General features: G+C 38.4%; 1 protein-coding gene across 3 annotated transcripts in view; it reads left to right on the top strand.

Annotated features, from left to right (window-relative positions):
• The window catches only part of ulk4 (unc-51 like kinase 4), a 115,049-nt gene that overhangs the window by 88,744 nt on the left and 3,591 nt on the right, over positions 1 to 22,714 (top strand). For 2 of the 3 annotated variants that reach the window (XM_055013625.1, XM_055013624.1), the window contains one exon: positions 15,927 to 19,151. The exons of the other annotated variant lie outside the window; for it this stretch is intronic. In XM_055013625.1, the coding sequence (XP_054869600.1) occupies positions 15,927 to 16,218 (292 nt within the window). In that variant the 3' untranslated portion in view covers positions 16,219 to 19,151. Of the gene's footprint in view, positions 1 to 15,926; positions 19,152 to 22,714 lie in introns of those variants that run through there. 3 annotated transcript variants of the gene reach the window in all.

Here is a 22,714-nt window from a genome sequence, read left to right as displayed (position 1 = left end):
TGGTTGTCTTTTATCAGTGTGTCGGCTGAATGTGTGTTCCCTCTTTGAGCCGAGGGTTTTGTCACCGTAGCGACCATGCTTCCTTTGATCTTCTGATGTAGGAGACCAGCGACCTGTCACACACACACACACACACACACACACACACACACACACACACACACACACACACACACACACACACACACACACACACACACACACACTGTCATCTATATACAACCTCTGTGTCTCTCAATCACACATCCACTCTGTCAGATCGATAATAAAGGTGTATTGTTGCCCAGCTATAGAGGCCTCCCCCACTCTCCCCTCTCTCTCCCCCATCTTTCTCCTTGGTCACCCCTTTTCTTCTCCCTTTGTCACTCTCTACACCCATTTCTCCTCCTCTCTTTCCCCCTCCATTTTCTTTCCTTCCCCCTTTATTTTCTTCCTGTGCTCTCCTCCTCTCCCACTTCTCCTCATCTCTCCCCTCACCTCCTCATTCTCCTCCTCACCCTCTCCGGCAGATGAAAGCACAGATCAGCTCTTCCCTTTGAAGTGGCTGAGACTGGCACCCTCCCACCGGTTTAGCAGTAGGAGGAGGGGAGCAGAGGTTTTAGGAGAAAGGGCAGGAGATGAGAGGAGTTATGAGGAGAGGAAGGGACGGAAAGAAGGGGGTGAGGAGTGGTTTTAATTGTGAGGATGAGAGGAATCGGGGCAGAGGTAGGAGACGGAAAGAGGGTGGGAAGGAGAGGGGAGGTCTGGCTGAGATCCTCACCCGAATGATGTCATTCAGCCTTTACCATGGCAACCTGAGGAATGCCTTTTCAAAAACGTCGCGCCTGGCTGAGGGTGGAGGGAGGGGAGGAGCGTCGCTCATAGTTTCTGAAGAAAAGCCTCGAGGCCCAAAACCTGATCCCAGTTTACTCCTGCGTTCAGTCAATCAAAGCCATCAGTAATACAGCTCACGAATATCAGCTCAGACAACAAAAGCAGCACAGAAAACCACACAAGTCTTTGGCAAACACGCAACTCTCTGAAATTTTGGGTTCAGGATTTTACCAGAACACCGACATTACTGAAAGCTGCAGTGCAGATCTGCTGTACTGTTAAAACAATAGTGAGCTACTCGGTCATACTAAAGGCTCTGGAGACTTATTTTCTGTCAGCATCTTACCAGTGGTGACAGGATCCTATATGAGTATTTCTACATGTGTTTCTGAATTCTACATTTTCTTCTCTCTCCTCACTGGAAGACAGGTTTTGAAAAATGTCACATACTTCCTTCCTTTTTTAAGATTTGAACCATTTGCTAAATCTGAAACTATAGCTAGCTTAGCACGAAGGCAAGAAACTGGTAAATGACTTGTCTGACGGTCTAAAAGTGAAGCCCACTACTCAGCACATCTAAAGCTCACTAATTGAAATCTTTTAGGTTGTTCATTTAATTTGAAGAACAGAAGTTTAAAAGCAACACTTTGAGTTATGCGCCTGATGCAGTGGCTGTAGAATAAACCTGAGTTTGCTTGTCCACTGAGTTCTCTGGTGTTTGTTTTCTGGGGTGTTTTTTTTTTTTTTTTTTTTTGCTGCTTCCATCTCAGATAGTGGAAAACACATAAATTCCACCCCATGTGTTGGTGTAAGCTGAGTGTGAGGCTAATGTGCTGTAATAGCCATTGACTGTAATCTAAAACCAATTATTTCATTTTCCGCTGTCCTCTGTGCAGCTGTGAGTGTCAATTTGGGACTGTGGAAGTGCAGGGATTTAATGAGAAACCACACTCTATAGTTTGTCCTAAAACTTTTATGGACCCAATTTATGTTTTCCAAATCCACAAACTTTCAAGGGTTTCCAAGGCCTCTGGGAACTGTGTTAATTAGGTTAATTATGTAGGTTTTAATTAACTAAGAGGGGTGGGTGGGCGTCTTCTGGCCTGGCTGTCAGGCTGCCCTCAAAGACACCTGGGAGGAGGAGAGGAGGGAGGGAGGAGATAAGAGATGAAGGGGAGAGAAGGAGATTAGACAACCTGCAAGCATAGAAATATGTGATTGTACAGAAATGTCAGAATCCTATTTTGCATGGATGTATTTTTCAAATGATCTCTACAGTAGAGGTCATACTATAGATTATATTTGTCTGTTATGCAAATGTACTACACAATTTTGACTTAAATGGGGCTTAAATATGAAGTAAGACATGAACAGAGCAGAGGTACATGTGAAACAGCCAAAGGGCAACTAACCAGGACCACTAACAAAGAAAACAATCCAGTGATTGCACGGTCTTTATTCATTCAGTGCCACACGTAGAAATTACCTTGATTTCTTTTGTTGTCATTTTCAGGTGCACTGTTCCTTAACCCTTTAGAACCCAGCGTAGCGCCGGCGCTACGTTTTGCATATTGATTTTTGATTGGCTGTAGATTTTAAACCAGATAAGATAGATCCATAATTCTTTTTGCATATAAAATCTGGGGAGTTACACTAACATTTTACACATTCACCAGGTCTCAGGGTGCTTTTTCGTTGCAGTGATGGGTTTGTAAAAATACACAATAAAGCGCACACAACAAAACTCTTTATAAACCAGACCACCGGTATTTGGAGGACTTCTTACGTTGAAATAAGCGTGATCACGTTGTGGCCATGACCTGTCACATGATTCTTATGTGTCCATACCCGAGAGGCTCCTGTCCCCATCAACAGGAAGTGACGTTGTTGCCGGGAATTGTAGTTTTTCAGCCGACAACTACAACTGTAGTTTTCGGCTGTAGCCTGCACAGATACGAGCTCTCACTTGTTTCAGTCCCACTTTTTTTTTTTTTTTTTACAAAAACATTCAGACACACAGCCCACACACACACCAGACATCCACCACGGTCCGTGTACGGATCTGGTAATTGGATTTTCCGTTCTGAAACGGGTATTGAAAAACAAAAAATGAGTGTTTATCTGATTTTCATTTTAAAATACAAAAATTAAAATTGAAATACAAGGCGTTTTTCCTTTTCATGATCAAAAAGGAATATACGATTTATTTTTTTTTTTTAAAATGCTTTGATTTTCGTTTTATATTTAGAATAACAAGAAAGTAAAATCAGTAAGAGACAGAAACGAAAAAAGGTCCGTTTTTTCATTTTCTGAGACCGGAAGTGGTCATCAGCAAGTGTGGAGCCAAACAGAGTACAGTGCATAGACTGTACATAAATTTTTTTCGTGAGTTTTCATGGTCAAAATGAGAGAGCAGGTGGCCGATCTTAAAATAAATCAATATTGATTTTTTTTTTTTTATAGAGCGTTAAAGTTTTGCGAAGCCAGGGGGCGGGACTACTTGATTGACAGTCCGGTCTGGAATGATTGACAGGTCCTATGGAGGAGGCAGCAGAGACTCTGCTCTCCTCATTTGGATTAATTCTGATATAATAACTGTTGGTTTATTTATCGGTGGAGCAGCAGAACATTTTCCACAGACAGTTTTCCTGCCCGTTGGCTTGTTTTAACCAGTTTTCTACCTTCGGCTGATTCTACCAGCAGACACTGAAAGGACTCTGATAGTTCGGTAAGTAAATGTTTATTTTCGTATCGGTGCCGCTTTTAATGCACTTTATATGCAGCTTTAGTGTCAGATATAATGTGTGCCATGCACTCCAGATGTTGGTGGAGTTTGTTTCAGTGTGTGTTGACCAGAGAAGAAAGTTAGCATAGTAAATATTAGCTTTAATGTTAGCGATGCTAAACGAGCTAGCTGCTCAGTCGTAGCCTGGTTAAAGCTAACGTAGCATCAAGCTAATGTGTTGAGTTTCATGTAAACAGCTGAATTGTGTTGTGTTCCTGTAATGTGGTTCATTAAGTTCATAAAACTGTGGCTGGTTGACATTAATGTAACGTTCAGAAAACTTAAATGTGATTAAAACAGTAACGTTAATGTTCTAGTTGTCAATAATCAACTTTAATTTGACACTAAAACAGACTCTGATAGGTTTAAATGACATCAGTCATTTCATCACTTCATTAATTTGTTGAAAATTGTCTCATTTGTTGTTGTGATGTTGCTGCTGATTCATTAAAAGCAGATGATCCATGTTGAAGATATGTTTAGTTCTAGTATCAGAAGTACAAGAAGTACAATGAAAGTTTAGTTCTGCTACATCAAAGATTTCAGGGTTAAAATAACTAAGTGAGTCTTTATGCCTCAAACTTTATTTTTACAATAAAGAAATAATGAAATAATCACAGATAATAAAAATATAAATAGCAGAGAAAACCTGAGAGAATAATTTCCTGAAAAGTCTGTGAAGCAAAAGCAGCTTTTTTATCCTGAAAGATCAGAATCAGCTCCAACATCTGCATCTGACAGCATCAAGTCAACCAGAAAGAAAAGAAAAAAGAAAATGACTTCTTTCTGATCACATCTGTTCCGCTGCTCACAGTCTGCTGCTGCTCACATTCTTCACATTTATAGTCCACTTTTAAAAGTTCAGCAGACAGGTGCTCTGCTTTGGAGTGTGACGATGTCGTCGGTGATGTGGAGAGTTAAGTTTCCGTTTCACCCACAGCGTGCTTTAGGGCAGTTGGGTCGGACTTGATGTTTGAAGTACTGACCGACAGCTCAGATTTAACTGTCTGTAGTTCCGTTTTGATAGGTGTTAAACTTTCACTCAAAGCCGCCAGGAGCTGGGTCTTTAAAATAACCGCCGTCTCGTTACAGAGTGAAAGTAACAGTTCCTCCTTAAGGTCAGAGATTGCAGCATTTGAGGACCTCTTCAAAAGAAGACGTAGCTGATGAAGGCATTCTGGAGCAGGACCAGAAAGACCACGACCAAGCAGCCTTGAGATCTTAGGCAGCATCTCCCTCAGGTGGGTGTCAATGGTGTTCACGGTCAGGTCTGTGGTAATCCTGTTAAAAAACAAAACAGAAAAAAATCTAGATGATAAATCAACATGTAACCAAAGCACTCTGTGTATAATGCCATAGTATAGGATGTATTTCAGAAAATGTCAAAGTATAGTATACTTTTCAAGAATAACATAGTATGGCCTGTAGTTCATAGTATAGCATGTCGGCAAAAAACCCAACTGATTATTATGTGGTTGAAAAAGTGCAAAATGATGGGATGTTGCCTAAAATTGTCATGTATGATATGTGGTTCAAAAAATGTCATAGTGCAGTATATTGTCAAAATAGTATGTTTTTCAAGAAAACATCAGAGTATATGTCGTCTAAAAAATGCCATAGAATAATATTTCATTGCACAAGTAAAGGTATAGTAATTTTTAAAACTGTTCAAATTCTTATATGTTGCGAAAAAACAAAAAAAAACTAAAACAAAAAAAAAAAAACGTCATAGTAATATGTCAATTTAAAAAGCCTATAGTATAGAGCAGGGGTATTCAACTAAAATTCAAAGAGGTCCAGTCAGAGAAAATGTATTAAAGCAAAGGTCCGGAACATCATAAAGTCTAACTTCAATTAGTGCGATATATGATGATGTAACCTAGAAGTTTTATCAGCGTGTACATGTAATCAATAACTGACCATCAAATCAAATAAATTCAGTTCAAAAACATTTTGACATTTATTAACAAATAACTTTTGATATAAGTATACATCTTAAAATTAAGTGCAGAACTTGGAAAAGTAATGACTAAACAACCTGAACCAGCTTATATACATCTTTAACAATACCTAAATCTCACAAAATGTAAACAATTGAACACTTTTACATTTTTTTCCCCGTCTTGTTACTCCCCTTATATCCCATGCTGCTTAATGGGAGAACTGAGCTGCAGTTTGCCCTGCCAATATTTTTTGAATTGTGTATTTTGAATTGTGGTCTGAATGGTGTCAGGGTCATTCTCAAACACATTTGGAGCTCATTGGTCAGTCTGGAGCGATATTCAGTTTTGATTATGTTCATAGTTCAGAAAGGTGCCTCCAGCTGTATGTTGAGCCAAACATGGTCAGCATGTGCAGGGCTATTTCCCTCTCGGTGTCGCTTTATTCATTTTCGTTTTTTGTCTGTCCCTCACCTCTCAACTGTTTTCTGAATGCAGAGCTGTGATGTTTAGCAGCTGCAATGCAGAGACTTCATTGGCTGAGTAGCGTCACGTGGGATGGCTGAACTCGTACGTAATTGGTCTGTGTGTTTCCTGATAACTAATGCCGTAAACACTGGGAAAGCTGTACCGGTAAAACAGAAGCGACCGGTTAAATTTAAAATCCCGTTACAGTTTACTGATTACAGGTCCGGTCCGTATAAGACGCCGTCTGGGTCCGGATCCGGACCGCAGTCCACCAGTTAGTGACCCATGGTATAGAGTGTCGCCCAACAAACGTCATAGTATAGCATGTCGCTCTAAAAACATCATAGTATGGCCTTTGGTCCACAAAACGTCATAGTATAGCATGTCGCTCTAAAAATGTCATAGTACACCATGTCGCTCTAAAAACGTCATAGTACAGCATGTCACCCAAAAAATGTCATAGTATAGCATGTCATCCAAAAAACATCATGGTATAGCATGTCGCTCTAAAAACATAGTATATCCTTTGGTCCAAAAAACGTCATAGCATAGTATGTCGTCCAAAAAACATCATGGTATAGCATGTCGCTCTAGAAACATTATAGTATAGCATGTTGCTCTAAAATTGTCATAGTATAGCTTTTGGTCCAACAAACGTCATAGTTTAGCATGTCGTTCAACAAAATCTCATAGCATAGCATGTCACTCTAAAAACGTTATAGTATAGTCTTTGGTCTAAAAATGTCATAATATAGCATGTCGCTCAAAAAACGTCATTGTATAGCATGTCACTCAAAAAATGTCATTGTATAGCATGTCCCTCTAAAAATGTCATTGTATAGCCTTTGGTCCAAAAAACATCACAACATAGCATGTCGTCCAAAAAACATCATAGTGTAGCATGTCATTCAAAAAACATCATAGTATAGCATGTCTCTTTAGAACTGTCACAGTATAGCATGTCGCCCAAAAAATGTCATAGTATAGCCTTTGGTCCAAAAAAACGTCATAGTATAGCATGTGGCTCAAAAAATGTCATAGTATAGCATGTGGCTCAAAAAATGTCATAGTATAGCATGTCGCTCAACAAATGTCATTGTATAGCATGTCGTCCAAAAAACGTCAAGGTATAGCATGTCGCTCTAAAAACGTCATTGTATAGCATGTCGTCCAAAAAAAGTCATCGTATGGCATGTCGCTCTTGAAACGTCATAGTGTAGTATGTCGCTCTAAAAACGTCATGATATAGCATGTTGCTCTAAAAACGTCATAGTATAGCATGTTGCTCTAAAAACCTCAGAGTATAGCATGTCGCTCTAAAAACATCATAGTATAGCATGTCACTCTAAAAATGTCATAGTTTAGCATGTCGCTCTAAAAACGTCATAGTTTAGCATGTCGCTCTAAAAACTTCATAATATAGCATGTCGCCCAAAAAACGTCATGGTATAGCATGTGGCTCAAAAAACGTCATGGTATAGCATGTGGCTCAAAAAACGTCATGGTATAGCATGTGGCTCAAAAAACATCATGGTATAGCATGTTGCTCAAAAAACGTCATAGTTTAGCATGTCGTCCAAAGAACATCATAGTATAGCATGTCGCTCTTAAAACATCATGGTACAGCATGTCGCTCAATAAACGTCATAGTATAGCATGTCATCCAAAAAACATCATGGTATAACATGTCGCTCTAAAAACATAGTATATCCTTTGGTCCAAAAAACGTCATAGCATAATATGTCATCCAAAAAACATCATGGTATAGCATGTCGCTCTAGACACATTATAGTATAGCATGTTGCTCTAAAATTGTCATAGTATAGCTTTTGGTCCAACAAATGTCATAGTTTAGCATGTCGTTCAACAAAATCTCATAGTATAGCATGTCACTCTAAAAATGTCATTGTATAGCCTTTGGTCCAAAAAACGTCACAGCATATCATGTCGTCCAAAAAAACATCATAGTATAGCATGTCGTCCAAAAGACATCATAGTGTAGCATGTCATTCAAAAAACATCATAGTATAGCATGTCTCTTTAGAATTGTCACAGTATAGCATGTCGCCCAAAAAATGTCATAGTATAGCCTTTGGTCCAAAAAAACGTCATAGTATAGCATGTGGCTCAAAAAATGTCATAGTATAGCATGTGGCTCAAAAAATGTCATATTATAGCATGTTGCTCAACAAACGTCATTGTATAGCATGTCGTCCAAAAAACGTCAAGGTATAGCATGTCGCTCTAAAAACGTCATTGTATAGCATGTCGTCCAAAAAAAGTCATCGTATGGCATGTTGCTCTAAAAATGTCAGAGTATAGCATGTCGCTCTAAAAACATCATAGTATAGCATGTCGCTCTAAAAATGTCATAGTTTAGCATGTCGCTCTAAAAATGTCATAGTTTAGCATGTCGCTCTAAAAACTTCATAATATAGCATGTCGCCCAAAAAACGTCATGGTATAGCATGTGGCTCAAAAAACGTCATAGTTTAGCATGTCGTCCAAAGAACATCAGAGTATAGCATGTCGCTCTTAAAACATCATAGTATCGCATGTCGCTCTAAAAACGTCATGGTACAGCATGTCGCTCAATAAACGTCATAGTATAGCATGTCGCCCAAAAAAGTCATAGTTTAGCATGTCGCCCAAAAACGTCAGAGTATACCATGTTGTCCAAAAAACATCATCGTATCGCATGTCGCTCTAAAACGTCATAGTTTAGCATGTCGCTCTAAAAACGTCATAGTATAGCATGTCGATCTAAAAACGTGATCGTATAGCATGTCGCTCTAAAAACGTCATAGTATAGCATGTTGCTCTAAAAACGTCATAGTATAGCATGTCGCTCTAAAAACGTCATAGTATAGCCTTAGGTCCAAAAAACATCATAGTATAGCATGTGGCTCAAAAAACCTCATTGTATAACATGCCGTCCAAAAAACGTCATCATATAGCATGTTGCTCTTGAAATGTCATAGTATAGCATGTTGCTCTAAAAACATCACAGTTTAGCATGTTGCTCTAAAAACGTCATAGTATAGCATGTTGCTCTAAAAACATCATAGTATAGCCTTAGGTCCAAAAAATATCATAGTATAGCATGTCGCTCACAAAAACCTCATTGCATAGCATGTCGTCCAAAAAACGTCATCGTATAGCATGTTGCTCTTGAAATGTCATAGTATAGCATGTCGCTCTTAAAATGTCATAGTATAGCATGTCGCTCTAAAAATGTCATAGTATAGCATGTCGCCCAAGACACGTCATAGTATAGCATGCCGCCCAAAAAACGTCATAGCATGTCACCCAAAAAAGTCATAGTATAGCATATCGCTCTAAAAACGTCATAGTATAGCATGTCACCCAAAAAAGTCAGAGTATACCATGTTGTCCAAAAAGCGTCATCGTATAGGATGTCGCTCTTGAAACGTCACGGTATAGCAGGCCGCTCTAAAAACGTCATAGCATAGCATGTTGCTCTAAAAACGTCATAGTATAGCATGTTGCTCTAAAAACGTCATAGCATAGCATGTCACTCTAAAAACGTCATAGTATAGCATGTCGATCTAAAAACGTCGTAGTATAGCCTTTGGTCCAAAAAACATCATAGTATAGCATGATAGCATGTCGTCCAAAAAACGTCATCGTATAGCATGTCGCTCTAAAAACATCATAGTATAGCATGTTGCTCTAAAAATGTCATAGTATAGCATGTTGCTCTAAAAACGTCATAGTTTAGCATGTCCCTCTAAAAACTTCATAATATACCATGTCGCCCAAAAAACGTCATGGTATAGCATGTGGCTCAAAAAACGTCATAGTTTAGCATGTCGTTCAAAGAACATCATAGTATAGCATGTCGCTCTTAAAACATCATAGTATAGCATGTCGCTCTACAAACGTCATGGTACAGCATGTCGCTCAAAAACATCATAGTATAGCATGTCGCCCAAGAAACGTCATAGTATAGCATGTCGCCCAAAAAATGTCACAGTATAGCATGTCGCTCTAAAAACGTCATAGCATAGCATGTCGCTCTAAAAAAGTCATAGTATAGCATGTCGATCTAAAAACGTCATCGTATAGCATGTTGCTCTAAAAACGTCATAGTATAGCATGTCGCCCAAAAAACGTCATGGTATAGCATGTGGCTCAAAAAACCTCATAGTTTAGCATGTCGTCCAAAGAACATCATAGTATAGCATGTCGCCCAAAAAACGTCATAGTATAGCATGTCGCTGTTGAAACATCACAGTATAGCATGCCGCTCTAAAAATATCATAGCATAGCATGTCGATCTAAAAACGTCATAGTATTGCCTTTGGTCCAGAAAACATCATAGTATAGCATGTGGCTCAAAAAACGTCATAGTTTAGCATGTCGCTCTAAAAACTTCATAATATAGCATGTCGCCCAAAAAACGTCATGGTATAGCATGTGGCTCAAAAAACGTCATAATTTAGCATGTTGTCTAAAGAACATCTAAGTATAGCATGTCGCTCTCAAAACATCATAGTATAGCATGTCACTCTAAAAACGTCATAGTACAGCATGTTGCTCGAAAAACGTCATAGTATAGCATGTCGCTCGAAAAACGTCATAGTATAGCATGTCACTCTAAAAACGTCATAGTATAGCATGTCGCTCTATAAAAGTCATAGTATAGCCTTTGGTCCAAAAAACGTCATAGTATAGCATGTCGCTCTAAAAACGTCATACTATAGCATGTCGCCCAAAAAACATCATACTATAGCATGTTGCCCAAAAAACGCCATAGTACAGCATATGGCTCAAAAAAACGTCATAGTATAGCATGTCACTCTAAAAACATCATAGCATTGCCTTTGGTCCACAAAACGTTGTTTTGTCCCGGCTGTCTGAAGTAGGTGAGGAGCAACACCAAAACAGTCCAAACGCTGGTTTCCAGAGGGTTAGACGAGTATTTATTTGAAAGAGGAAGTTTACAACAACATAACATGCGAGGGGGTTAAAAGCAAATGGGTGTTAGTAAAATAAAAATAAATAAACAGAACTAAAAGTGAACTTCATGTTGACATTGATGGACATTCCAACCAGGAACAAAGTAAAAGATAATCAATACGAAAAAAAACCTCTTCCTCTTCACCTCTTCAAGCCCAAAAACACACCACAGTAGCACCCTAAACTAAAACGACCAATTGGTTTCCTGTATTCCTTTCTGAACAATTCAAAGGTCCCTCTCTATCTCCCCACACATCCACCAACCACTGGAACACATCTCCAAAGTTCTGCCGGGCCAGCTCAGCTTCCCCTCAGAAGAAGTGCTGCCACCTGCCAGATGAGGGAACCTTTTGAGAGGCAGCTGGCATCATGATTGGACTGTACTTTGGTCTGTTCCAATCCAGCTTCAGCTTCAGAGACGGCAGGCGGGACGAGTCAACGGAGGCCAGGTGGACGAAGGCATGCAGCTGAGTACAATCCAGAAAACAACAGAGGAGGAGTGCAGCGGCCCAGGACCAGAACAAACAGAGTAGCATCGTATGTCTCTTAGAAAACATCATAGTATAGCCTTTGGTATGAAAAAACGCCATCATACACATCGTATATTGTACAAATAACAAGTCAAAGGAAAGAGACATACATTGTAGAATTGTAGTAATTGTGGGCTGACTGATTTACTGATTATCAGTATTTTTTACTGATTTACGGTAATAAATACATTTAAAAATGGCGCTACTTTGGCTCTGAACCTTTATCTACCTGTGGTTGCTCTGTCTTCTGGAGTGATTTGATTGGTTATACGTCACGAATAAAACTCCTTTAACTTAACATCTGTACATAAAACAAAAACGTATCAACAAAGTTTTCTGTTAGTTTGTGTTCTTCTAAGTTTAACTCCAAGATTTTAAATACTTTCATTTACTGCAAATGAATATCTACTCCAAATGTCTCACTAATAATCATTATCAGCCTTAAAAACCAACAAAACACCCCTCTATACTCGACCACACTTAGTACAGTCCGGTTCCCCCTTCTATAAATCTGCTTGGAATCTTCCACTTCCTGTTTGTCAAAGTGGCCTTCTACCTGGACAGGTTTTGTTGGAGCTCATGCAACAAACATTTTGGGTAACTGCACTTTAATATGGATGGATGACACTGAATTAGAGTCTGTTTTACTGAGACTGAGTTAAGATGTGTAGCTCTGTCATTAAATAGGAAATTATTTCTCAGAATTCACAGAAAAGTCTGAAATGTTTGCTAGGTTAGCATCCCACATGTTCTTTGACTCAGCTAAAGCTAACTCCAACTTCTGGATCTCTTGAGTTGCTGGTTGTTAAAATATCTTGCTAGAGGTGCTGAAGCTCAGAAAGTCTGAGATGTTTGTTCAAAATAAGCTCATTCTCAAGTCTTAATCTGAACTGTCCTCTTTTGTTTGAACTTTCCCTAAACTTATCAGTTAATGACAGAGCAGCACATCCAGACTCGGTCTCATTTATGTAGAGATTAAACTTCAGTGTCATTCATTGATGTTAAAGTGCAATTTTTCAAATGTTTGTTGCACATGCTCTCGACCAAACCAGTCCAGGTGGAAGACGATGTGAAGAGAAAGCTCCAGAGGATGAATATCACACATTTATGTTGGAAATAAATGTCCTTTAATTAGACATTGTCATGCAAATGACGTTCAAATCTTTGAGTGTTTTGTTGATGTTGGTTTCTAAATGTTTTTTGACACTCGGCCCCAAAGATTAAAACCTTTTACGGCTCACAAGCTGCAACAATTCACACATTATCAACTATCTTTCTGACTAAACTAAGATAAAAAGTGAAAACTGCCTGATTCCTGCATCATGAATGAAAATCTTTTTGGTTTTTATGACAGTAAACTGAATATATTTGGGTTTGACATTTTATAAACCAAAACAAGAAATGAATTACTGGAGAAAACAATCAACAGATTAATGGACAAAGAAAATGTGTTTTCCAACATATATGGCTGAATTACTCCAACATTACAAGATACATACAATTTGAATTCAATTTTATTTATATAATGCCAATTACAGGTCAAATTGTCTGAAGATGCTTTATTTTTATATTTTTTTGTATTTTTTAAAAATATGACAAAGTAAGAAATTTAAAGCTCTTGACTAATCCAATTTATTATTTGTTTTTTAAGAGACTAATGGACAATTAAAATAAGTTTCTCCACTAAAACTAATAAACATGAGGTCAAATAGAAGGAAGAGTTTTAAATACTGCAGTCCCACGATGACAAGAATAAAGTTTGTCAAGAAAAACTAAATCTGCTGGTGGATTCCGTTAAAGTCCTAATAAATGATAATAAAGTGTGATACTAAAGGTTTGTGGTGCTAAAAATGTCAAAGTAAAGATATGAAGTTGAACATCTGGATGGAGGTTGATAAAAGTTGACCTTTCATTTCTCTGGAGCGACTCCATGGATTTTATGGATGGTGGTTAAAGACCTGCTCTTCTAGTCGTCTTCCTTCTAGTCGCTGTAAAAAGTCAGTCCATCCTGGCCGACTTCAACACCTCTTCATGACAAGTTGTTCTGCCTCGGACCTGGTGGAAACTCCAGAAACTCGGGAAAACCTGTGGAGACTCGAAGAACTCGTGGAGACTCGAAGAACTCGTCGGGCGGGGGAAGGTGTGGTGGGCGGTGGGGGGAGGTGGGGGAGTAGAGGGGGGAGGCCGCCACCCACCTTCCCGCCTACTCTCCGCCCTGACTCCACCCAGACTCCGCCTTGGCTCCACCCATGTGGTGACTTCAGCAACTACGATGACAAAGGGACGACGAAATTATGTTTTATTATCTGATCTGTAGCTCAGTGAGTTAAGGATTTGCCTGTGGAGCTGCAGGTCGCTGGTTCAAGACCAGACACTTCTTAAATTTTCTCAAAGTTCTGACAAAGACAAAGAAAGAAAAGGCCGGTGGCGGGTCTCGAACCTGCGACCTACCGCTTGGTAGTCCTCTTCTTATCCTCCTGAGCTACTCGCTCAGATACAAATTCTTCTTTTTTTTGCGCATTTATCATCTATTTTTTGTCGTTTTCGAGTTTTTTTTTAACTCGAGTCTCGTCTCGACCGTTTTTCTCAGGAGGTTGGACTTCAGCCTTTGTGCTGGAGGGTGGAACCCTCAGTTCCAAGACTTTCCAAAGCCTCCACACCTCCCGAGTCCTCAGAACCTGAGCTTTCACACAGTCTGAGGGCTGAAATTTTCTAAGTCCCACAGTAGTTCTCTGTTAGTTTGAACCTTCAGACAGTCTGAGGACTGAAATCCTCTAAGTTCCTGAGTAGTTCTCTGTTAGTTTGAACCTTTAGACAGTCCAAGGACTGAAATTTTAAAAGTTTCTCAGTACTTCTCTGTTAGTTTGAACCTTCAGACAGTCTGAGGACTGAAGTTTTAAAAGTTTCTCAGTACTTCTCTGTTAGTTTGAACTTTCTGGTTAACAGAAGCCTTAAAACTTGTGACCATGAGTCTTGATTTCACATTTAGACCATCCATCTGAGTTCTTCTCAGACCTTCACCTGTGGGTTTTTTAGAAATCCTTAACAAACTTTGATTCTCTTCACTGAACAGTAAAGTTTGTGGAGATCAGAAGGTAACATTAGTTTGATCAATGCCTTCAACTACTAGTAGACTTTATCTGGAAAGCAGTTTTCTGAAATGAGTTCTTAGTAAATCTGTCCACAATCAAACCAAGAACATAGAAAGAGGAAATGTTTGAAGGAACAACTTGATGTTTTCATTTCAGACTAGAAAACACTTAAGACCTTTATCTGTTTTTGCTCTTTTTCATCCTTTTATTGTCTCTTCTGTTTAATTTGATCTTCTAAAGTTTAACGGGTGTCTTTTCAAATGTTTTGTCTTTCGTTTAATTCTTCTTAAATGTTTAGTTTTGCTCTTTTCTCACCTTTTATTCTTTTCTAATGTCTGATTTGATTTCAAAATGTTTTATCTTTTTAATGTTTAATTGTTTTTTTCAAACGTTTTATTGGCTTGTTTGAAAATTTCCTTTTCTTTCCCAGTGTTTAATTTTTCGATTAAATCTTTAAGGTTTTTCTTTTTAAATGTTTTACTACCTTTTAATTTTTAATTTTCTTTTTAAATGCTTCATTGTATTTTCTGTTTAATTCCTATTTAAAGTTTTGTCTTTAAGATTTAATTTTTTAATTAAACATTTAATTTTTTTAATTAAATGTTTTGTCTTTTTAAAGATTTAATATTCTTCTTGTTTAATTGTTTTTTAAATGTTTAATTATCTATGATATTTCATCTTTAATGTTTAATATTTTTGTTTGAAAAATTTTGTTTAATTTCATGATTACTGTTTTGTATCTTCTGTTTAATTATCTAATTAAATATTTTGTCTGTTTAATATAATTCAATTGTACTTAATGTTTAATTGTCTTTTTAAAAGTTTTATTGTATTAAATGCTTTTTTCCTTTGATTTAATTGCTTTTTTTAAATGTAGTTTATTTCTTTAATCTTTTTTTCTGTCAAGATTTTAACCCCAACCTTAAAAACGAAACAAACCCTTAAATCACAATGAAAATACTTCTGTTGTCACAATCATGAGTTAGTCAATTATTCACTTTATCAATTCAACTTTATTTGTTTATCACCTTTCACACAGATGACAAAACTAAACAAACAAAGAGAAAAAACTATGCTAAAACTATGATTAAAACTCAAAAACATATTTTAAAAAAAGATTTAACATGGTAATAAAATCTGTTGTGTCCAGGGGATGGAGGGAGTTTATTGAAGTCTTCTTGGGCTCACATGGTACATCATTTAAAATATAAACTTGATATTCAGTCTAAGGAAACTGGAAACTGCAGAGCGACAGAAGAACCAACAATATTTACTGTTTTCTCCTTTAATGAGTCGACTCTTCTTGTGCTTTCAGACCAAAGAACTACAGACTCTTCACAACCTGCTCAAACTCTTGGTACAGGACCTCACCACACGGGTCAAGAAGGTTTCTATCTCATTTCTACTCTGAAGCTCACCTTCTCCTGCTCAAACTGCTGACAAATGTTTCTGCTGCTCTAAAGTCTGGTCTCCAGAACTTCCTAAAAACTCTCAAAGTCTCTTCTGCTGCAGGTTGCTTTGTAGAACTGTTCCAGAAAACCTCACTAAACCACATGGAGGGGCCTCAAGATAGTCGTACAAATGAAACCATACAAAAACCAAACTAGCACAACCCAAACGCTAAAGTCTCCTGCAGCCTACCAGAGAACCTCTGAGAACAGAGAATCAGGACAGGAACTCTTACCTTCTGGACAACCAATGTTGGTTCTCAAACAAGAATACAGAATGTGTCTGACCAAAAACCTCTAAAGACTCACTACAGCCAAGATAAAGACACAACTCAGCTGCACCAAATCCACTAATCACTGCACACATTAGCACCATGTGCGAACTGTGGCTAAAGAACCACATTTACCAAGACAACTATCCAGTACAAAGCCCTAAAACACACCAAGAAACACATTAAAGATGATTTTACTGCTGGAAGCTGCAAGCCAACGCCTAAAGAACAAACTAAAGCAATGGAGTCAAACCCGGTTCAGTGGTGAAGAGAAGCAGAGGAAATGTTTGTCTGCAGCCACATAAAGCAGGAAGACACTGAGCTGCTCAGGTGTTCCTAATAACACCAAGCAGCCACCTGGACAGCCAATAGGAACACAGCTTACTGGAAGTCCAGAGGGCTGGGTTAGTGAAGGGAATTTAGTTTAAAGTTGAAGTAGAAAGTTAACAAAGAAAGTTGAAAACCACCTTCTGATACCTGAAATCTCTGAGTTTTCACACAAAGAACACCTGAACATGTCAAACTGGTTCCATAGTAGAACCATCATTGTAAAAATGTCATAGTATGGTGTGTTGCTCAAAAAACATTAGGACCCGGCTGTCTTGGGTCGCCGAGGAGCAACACAAAAACAGGACAAACGCTGGTTTCCAGGGGGTCAGGCGGCTATTTATTTGAAAGAGTAAGTTTACAACAACACATGTGAGCCGAAAAATCACAAAGTCTGTCTTTAGTTCAGCTGAAAATATCAGTTTTTGTCTTTTTTATTGACCAAACTTTTCAGGAGGTAGAGGAAGAATAATTAAAGCTCTCATGTAGAAGTCCAACTTGTTTTGGATCCTTGTGTAGAGTTTAATCTTAGAGTTTGTAAAGCTGTTGAGTTTTTAGAGTCACATGGATTGTTTTGACATTTAATAACCGAGTCCTGAAATAAAATTACAGTTGTGGATTTCTGTCATTTAGTCTGGACTAAACAAATAACAGCAGCATAAATCTCAAACGTCATTATGAGAAGTCTGGATTGAGGTTTCTCACTTGATAATGATCAAAACATGAAATTTAGGTTGGTTTAAAGGAATATTCTACCTTAAATCTTTGAATGTTGACCTAAAAGGTTGGTTTCAGGAAGTATTCCACCTACAAGGTCCTCACACATCCACCTTAAAGGAACATTCCACCAAAAATCCTTGGACATGCACCTAAAATGTTGGTTTAACCGAGTGTTCCATCCAAAATCCTCATAGAGACCTGAGGGGCTGGTTAAAAGGAATATTCCACCTATAACCCCAAATATAGACCCGAAAGGGTGGTTTAGAAAAAATTCTTCAATGTAGACCAAAAAAGTTAGTATGGAGGAATATTCCACCTGAAATGTAGACCTGAGAAGTTGGTTCGGAAGAATATACCATCCTAAACATCCTTAAATGTAGACTAAAAGACTGTTTGGAAGAAAATTCCACCTAAAATCCTCCAATGTAGACCTAAAAGGTGAGTTTAATGGTATATTCCACCTAAAATTCACTACTGTAGACCCTGGAGGTTGGTCTGATGGTATATTCCACCCAACATCCTTGAACAGAAACTTAAAAAGTTTGTTCAAAGGAATATTCCACCTAAAATCCTTCAATGTAGACCAAAAAATATTGGTGTAAAATAGTATTCCACCTTAAATGTAGACCTAAAGGATGGTTTGGAGCAATATTCTACTCTAAAATCTTCCAATGTAGACCTAAAAGGTTTATCTGATGGTATATTGTACCCAACATCCTGGAACATTTACCTAAAAGGTTGGTTTAATGGTATATTCCCAGAAGAACCCTTGAACATTAGGCTTAATGGTATATTCCACCCAAAATACTTGTATATATACCAAGAAGCCAGTGTAAAGGAATTGTAGACCTAAAAGGATTGTTTAAAGGAATATTTAAACGATTATTTTCATTATTTAATAATCTGTTATCAGTCAGAACCCTGGCAAACTTATTTTCATGAGTTTTTTAGTGGAAGTCACAAATAAAGGAGCTCTTGGTTTTTCCTGCGTTACTGAGTCAAAAGCTGCTGTTTCAACACAGAACGTTCACATGCATCCACAAACCTCTAAGCACTCAAACATCCACAGACAGGAGGCCGGCTGGACCGAGGCTCGGCGGCGTCCTCAAACCCACGAGTCGGGGAGTCGGTGAACTTGTTGGTCCGGTTTGAAGGCCTCCATGTGGTCCAGTAGAAGTCCATGTAGTCGGTGTTGGCTTTGAACCGCAGCGACTGGCCGCCATCAGGTGGACCGGCTCGTCCTCGTAGGGCTCCTCCTGTAGCCTTGAGGGGACCACAGGAACATTCAGTAGCTGTTGGAGTTCTTCCTGTCAGGCTCGTGGTAGAACGGCTCTGAAGAATCTTGTACTTGTCTTATCTGGAACAATCTAACAGCCTAAACTGTTAACAGCGGTGTAAAGAAGCAAACACACAGGCATAGATTAGGACTCAAACTAGATTTATTTTAGAAAACAAATCAGCTTAGAGGCATTTGTTCACACGTGGCTGAATAGGAGGCCGTCCAATCAGATTTGAGGTCTTCACTCTGTAGGTTGTTTGTTTGGTGAGACTCTTGGACCTCCATCAGCTGACGTGGATGTTTGATGGTCTTCCTCTCTAGTGCCAGATGATTCATCCATGAATTCAGCAGCTACAGACTGAAATGAAGCTCATGCTGCCGTTATTGAATTCCTGTTCCAGATCAAATGTTCAGAGCTCACCTTGAATGCAGCCGTCTGCTGTCTGATAGTTTTTCTCATTGTAGTCTTCAATAAAGTCTTTTTCCTCATGTCAGGATGTGGTGAGACTCTTTCTCAGTCTCTGCAGACGTCCCTCATTGTGCATCTCCAGAGAAGAAACAGAAAAACTGGTCACTGCTTCAGCATCACAAACGCTCTCCAGCATTGAGAGTGTTTTAGGAATTCATTCATTGTGTTGTGAACTTTGAAGGAGCAGAAACTTTACAGCTGCCAAAGATATGAGCTCCAATTCTGGATGTTTTAGGAAATGAAGTTCATCAAATGAACACTTGATTATTGCTGATAACTCATTAAATTACTGAAGAAATCCAACATAAAAACCTGTAAACTCTCAGGCAGCTTTTGTTAAAGTTTGTCTATAATTCTATCATCATGTTCTGGAACCAGGACTCTGCAGAAGTTCCTTCAATCAGATACTTGTGTGTTTCTATTTAAGGCCTCAGGTTTGAACGTACAGCAGAGGATTAGAAAGGAGTGATTTTAATATTTAAATCAGTCCAGTAAATGTTTGGGTGAAAATTATTAAAATTTTGATTTAGATAGATTTGTGTCAAATAATATTGTAGAGTCTCACTTAAATATATCCAAATGAGTTCAGTGTATTTACATTTTATAGAATATTTGATTTCTTAATCTCAATACTGTAGGGTCTGACCCTAAATATTATAATAATGATGTCAATTTAAATAATATTTTAGTGCAGAGTCATAAACTTTAATCAGCTAAACTTACATAATAAATATCACTGTACAATCTTAACCTGAACATTCATATTATTGAGGTAAATTTACATAAATCATGATATTCTAGAGTCTTAACTGGAATATTTCTAACATTAATCTTTTTGTATTGTGCTGATAAACAACAATAACCCGACTTTCAGATAATATTTGTTGTCTGTGATTGTGAGACTAAATTCCTCCACATTCTGGAACTGGACTGCATTTCCCAAAATGGAAACATGGACAGAATTTAACACTCATGTATCCATGGCAACGCTAACGTTTCTGCTTCTCTACCAAAGTTCACAACACAAGTAAAGATTTTATGTAAAAACTTCAGGGAATGACTGCTGACCATCAGTATTCTGATCAATACTTCATGATCAATATTCAGGACAGATGTTACAATTCCAGCTGTTGCATTTAGACTGCAGTTATTCACAGAGAAATCAAAAATCACATTCCTCATAAAAACTAGATGGGACTTTTATTAAATAAAGTGTTGGTGAAATAAACAGTGTAAAAAGTGCAAAGCGGCTCATTAAATCAGGAGATGTGAGACTTCCACAGCATGGATCACATCTGCTGTGTTGATTCATGCTGAATGTCAGAATGAACTGAGATAGAAAAGCTGCTTTGAGCTGCAACATTACGGTCTGACAATCCAACACCATCACAGTTTTCATCTGGTTGTTTTGCTCCAACATGCTGTGAAGTTCAGTTTTTACCTGAATCAATACAGAGATTCTATTATCAACCAAGACTGGAATAAAAATTAGAATGTTATGAGGTTATTAATGCAACTAAATCCGTTCAGATGGAAGGATTTACTTCTAAGTTCTAATTCAAGTTTCAGTTGCAGCACATTGCATTCACAAAGAAAAACAGTGAAACCTTCATAGCAACATTTAATAAACCTAAAGCTTCCCTGTTGGCTCATTGGTGGAGTTTGTTACTGAGCATCTGAACCTGCGCAATGTTAAGTTAAGCCAGTTTAATTCAAACCAGCTGAATGTTAAACTTCAGTGCAGCTCAACGGGTTTCAGTTGACCTTAAAGTAAAATAACTTTTTTAAAAGCTAAAATACACAGCAGAGAAATACAGGCTGAGAATGTCATTCTAATAATGAGGACAGCTGCAGCAGCAACTAACACAGGTGTTCAACGGTAAGTTAGCCACCTGTGTTAATTAGCCCGCTAGCTAACTTAGCCGCTTAGCTAGCTAACGCGTCCGGACCAACTGCTCAAACACGACAAAACACAACTCTTCACAAGTCGCTGACTTAACGTACAACAAAACAACGCTACTGGTTAGAAGTATTTATCTTCTTACCGTGTTTTACTCCAAAAACAAGATCAACAGCAGCCAGAGATGCTACCAGACGTTCCGACCATAGATACACATAGAGTAGATACGGTAGCGTGCTGTCTTCTATATTATCTATGGTCTGACCATATGGTCTCTGGTTCCGCCCACTGAGAATCTTGTTGTCGTTTGGCTCCACACTTGCTGATGACCACTTCCGGTCTCAGAAAATGAAAAAGCTGACCTTTTTTTCGTTTCTCTCTTACTGATTTTACTTTCTTGTTATTCTAAATATAAAACGAAAATCAAAGCATTTTTAAAAAAAAAATTGCATATCCCTTTTTGATCATGAAAAGGAAAAACGCCTTGTATTTCAATTTTAATTTTTGTATTTTAAAACGAAAATCAAATAACCACTCGTTTTTTGTTTTTCAATACCCGTTTCAGAACGCAAAATCCAATTACCAGATCCATACACGGACCCACCACACACACCTTTGACACACTTCCACACATTAGTTGAGGAGCCGCGAAAACCTGGTCGCGCCAAACTATTTTACATCTGGCGAAGCTCTCCAGCAAACTACAGCGTCGGATGAAGAGTCCAGCCACTCATCTGGCCCGGATTCTGCCACCAGCGTGGATGAAGCCGATCTTATCGAAGGAATTGATCATTCCAGTGACATGTAAGTCTGTATTCATGAGAAGTTGTTTGTTTTGAGTTGGAGAAAAGTAAAGAAAGTATAACATACATGTAACGCCGCCGAAAGCATTCCGCGCAAAATACGCATCATCTTCACAAGTCATGTGCTGCGCACAGCTTACGTACCACGTAATTTTTTCTGTGTGCAGCATTTACAATGTTGGGAAGGAGGAGGAGGAGGAAGAGGAGAGAATGGAGGTCTCCTGCTGTCCTGGTACCCCAGCCAGAGGTAGAGGGACAGACCGGCCTCCAGCCAGGAGACGCTGCAGCAGCCGCTCCACCAGCGAGCGCTCCGGGCCAGAGGCGCTCCCTACAGCTGGCTGGAAAACTGAGAAGGAACCTGACAGCTTACCTTCTCTGCCACATTTCCTGCCTGCCGAAAAGGAGGCCAGGTGTCCAGCCACCTCTGTCAGAATATGTGGACAGCCCTTCTCCATCAGACCTGTCCAAGTACTTGGACCAGGAGACCATCAAAATACTGTTTCTGATTCAACTCAGTAAAAACGATTTTCTTTTATTTTCAAATGCACTTTTTATGGTCTGACCATGGTTTTGTACATAAAATCTGTGTGTTCATAAGTATCTGGCACACTTAGAAATTTGATTGCACTATTGTAAATCATTTGTTTTGATGTTCATGTTGTGTCTTTGCAAATTTTGCAGCTTTGTTTATTTTTGGTTTTTTTTACAGGTTACAAAATTGACCATATCTCAAAAAGCAAATTATGTACAGACTCCAAATAAATTTCCCGTGGTTCCAAAGGATATTGTGAAACTTTTTTACATTTACAAATTTGAGGGATACAGCTATGCAATTTCTGTATTTTGAAATATATGTGAAAAAAACAAAAACGATTTTCATTTTTT

The sequence above is a fragment of the Amphiprion ocellaris genome, chromosome 9, assembly GCF_022539595.1.
Source record: "Amphiprion ocellaris isolate individual 3 ecotype Okinawa chromosome 9, ASM2253959v1, whole genome shotgun sequence".
Classification (NCBI taxonomy): domain Eukaryota; kingdom Metazoa; phylum Chordata; class Actinopteri; family Pomacentridae; genus Amphiprion; species Amphiprion ocellaris.
The sequence above is the reverse complement of the archived record's forward strand: the minus strand, read 5'-3'. Positions and strand labels throughout refer to the sequence as shown.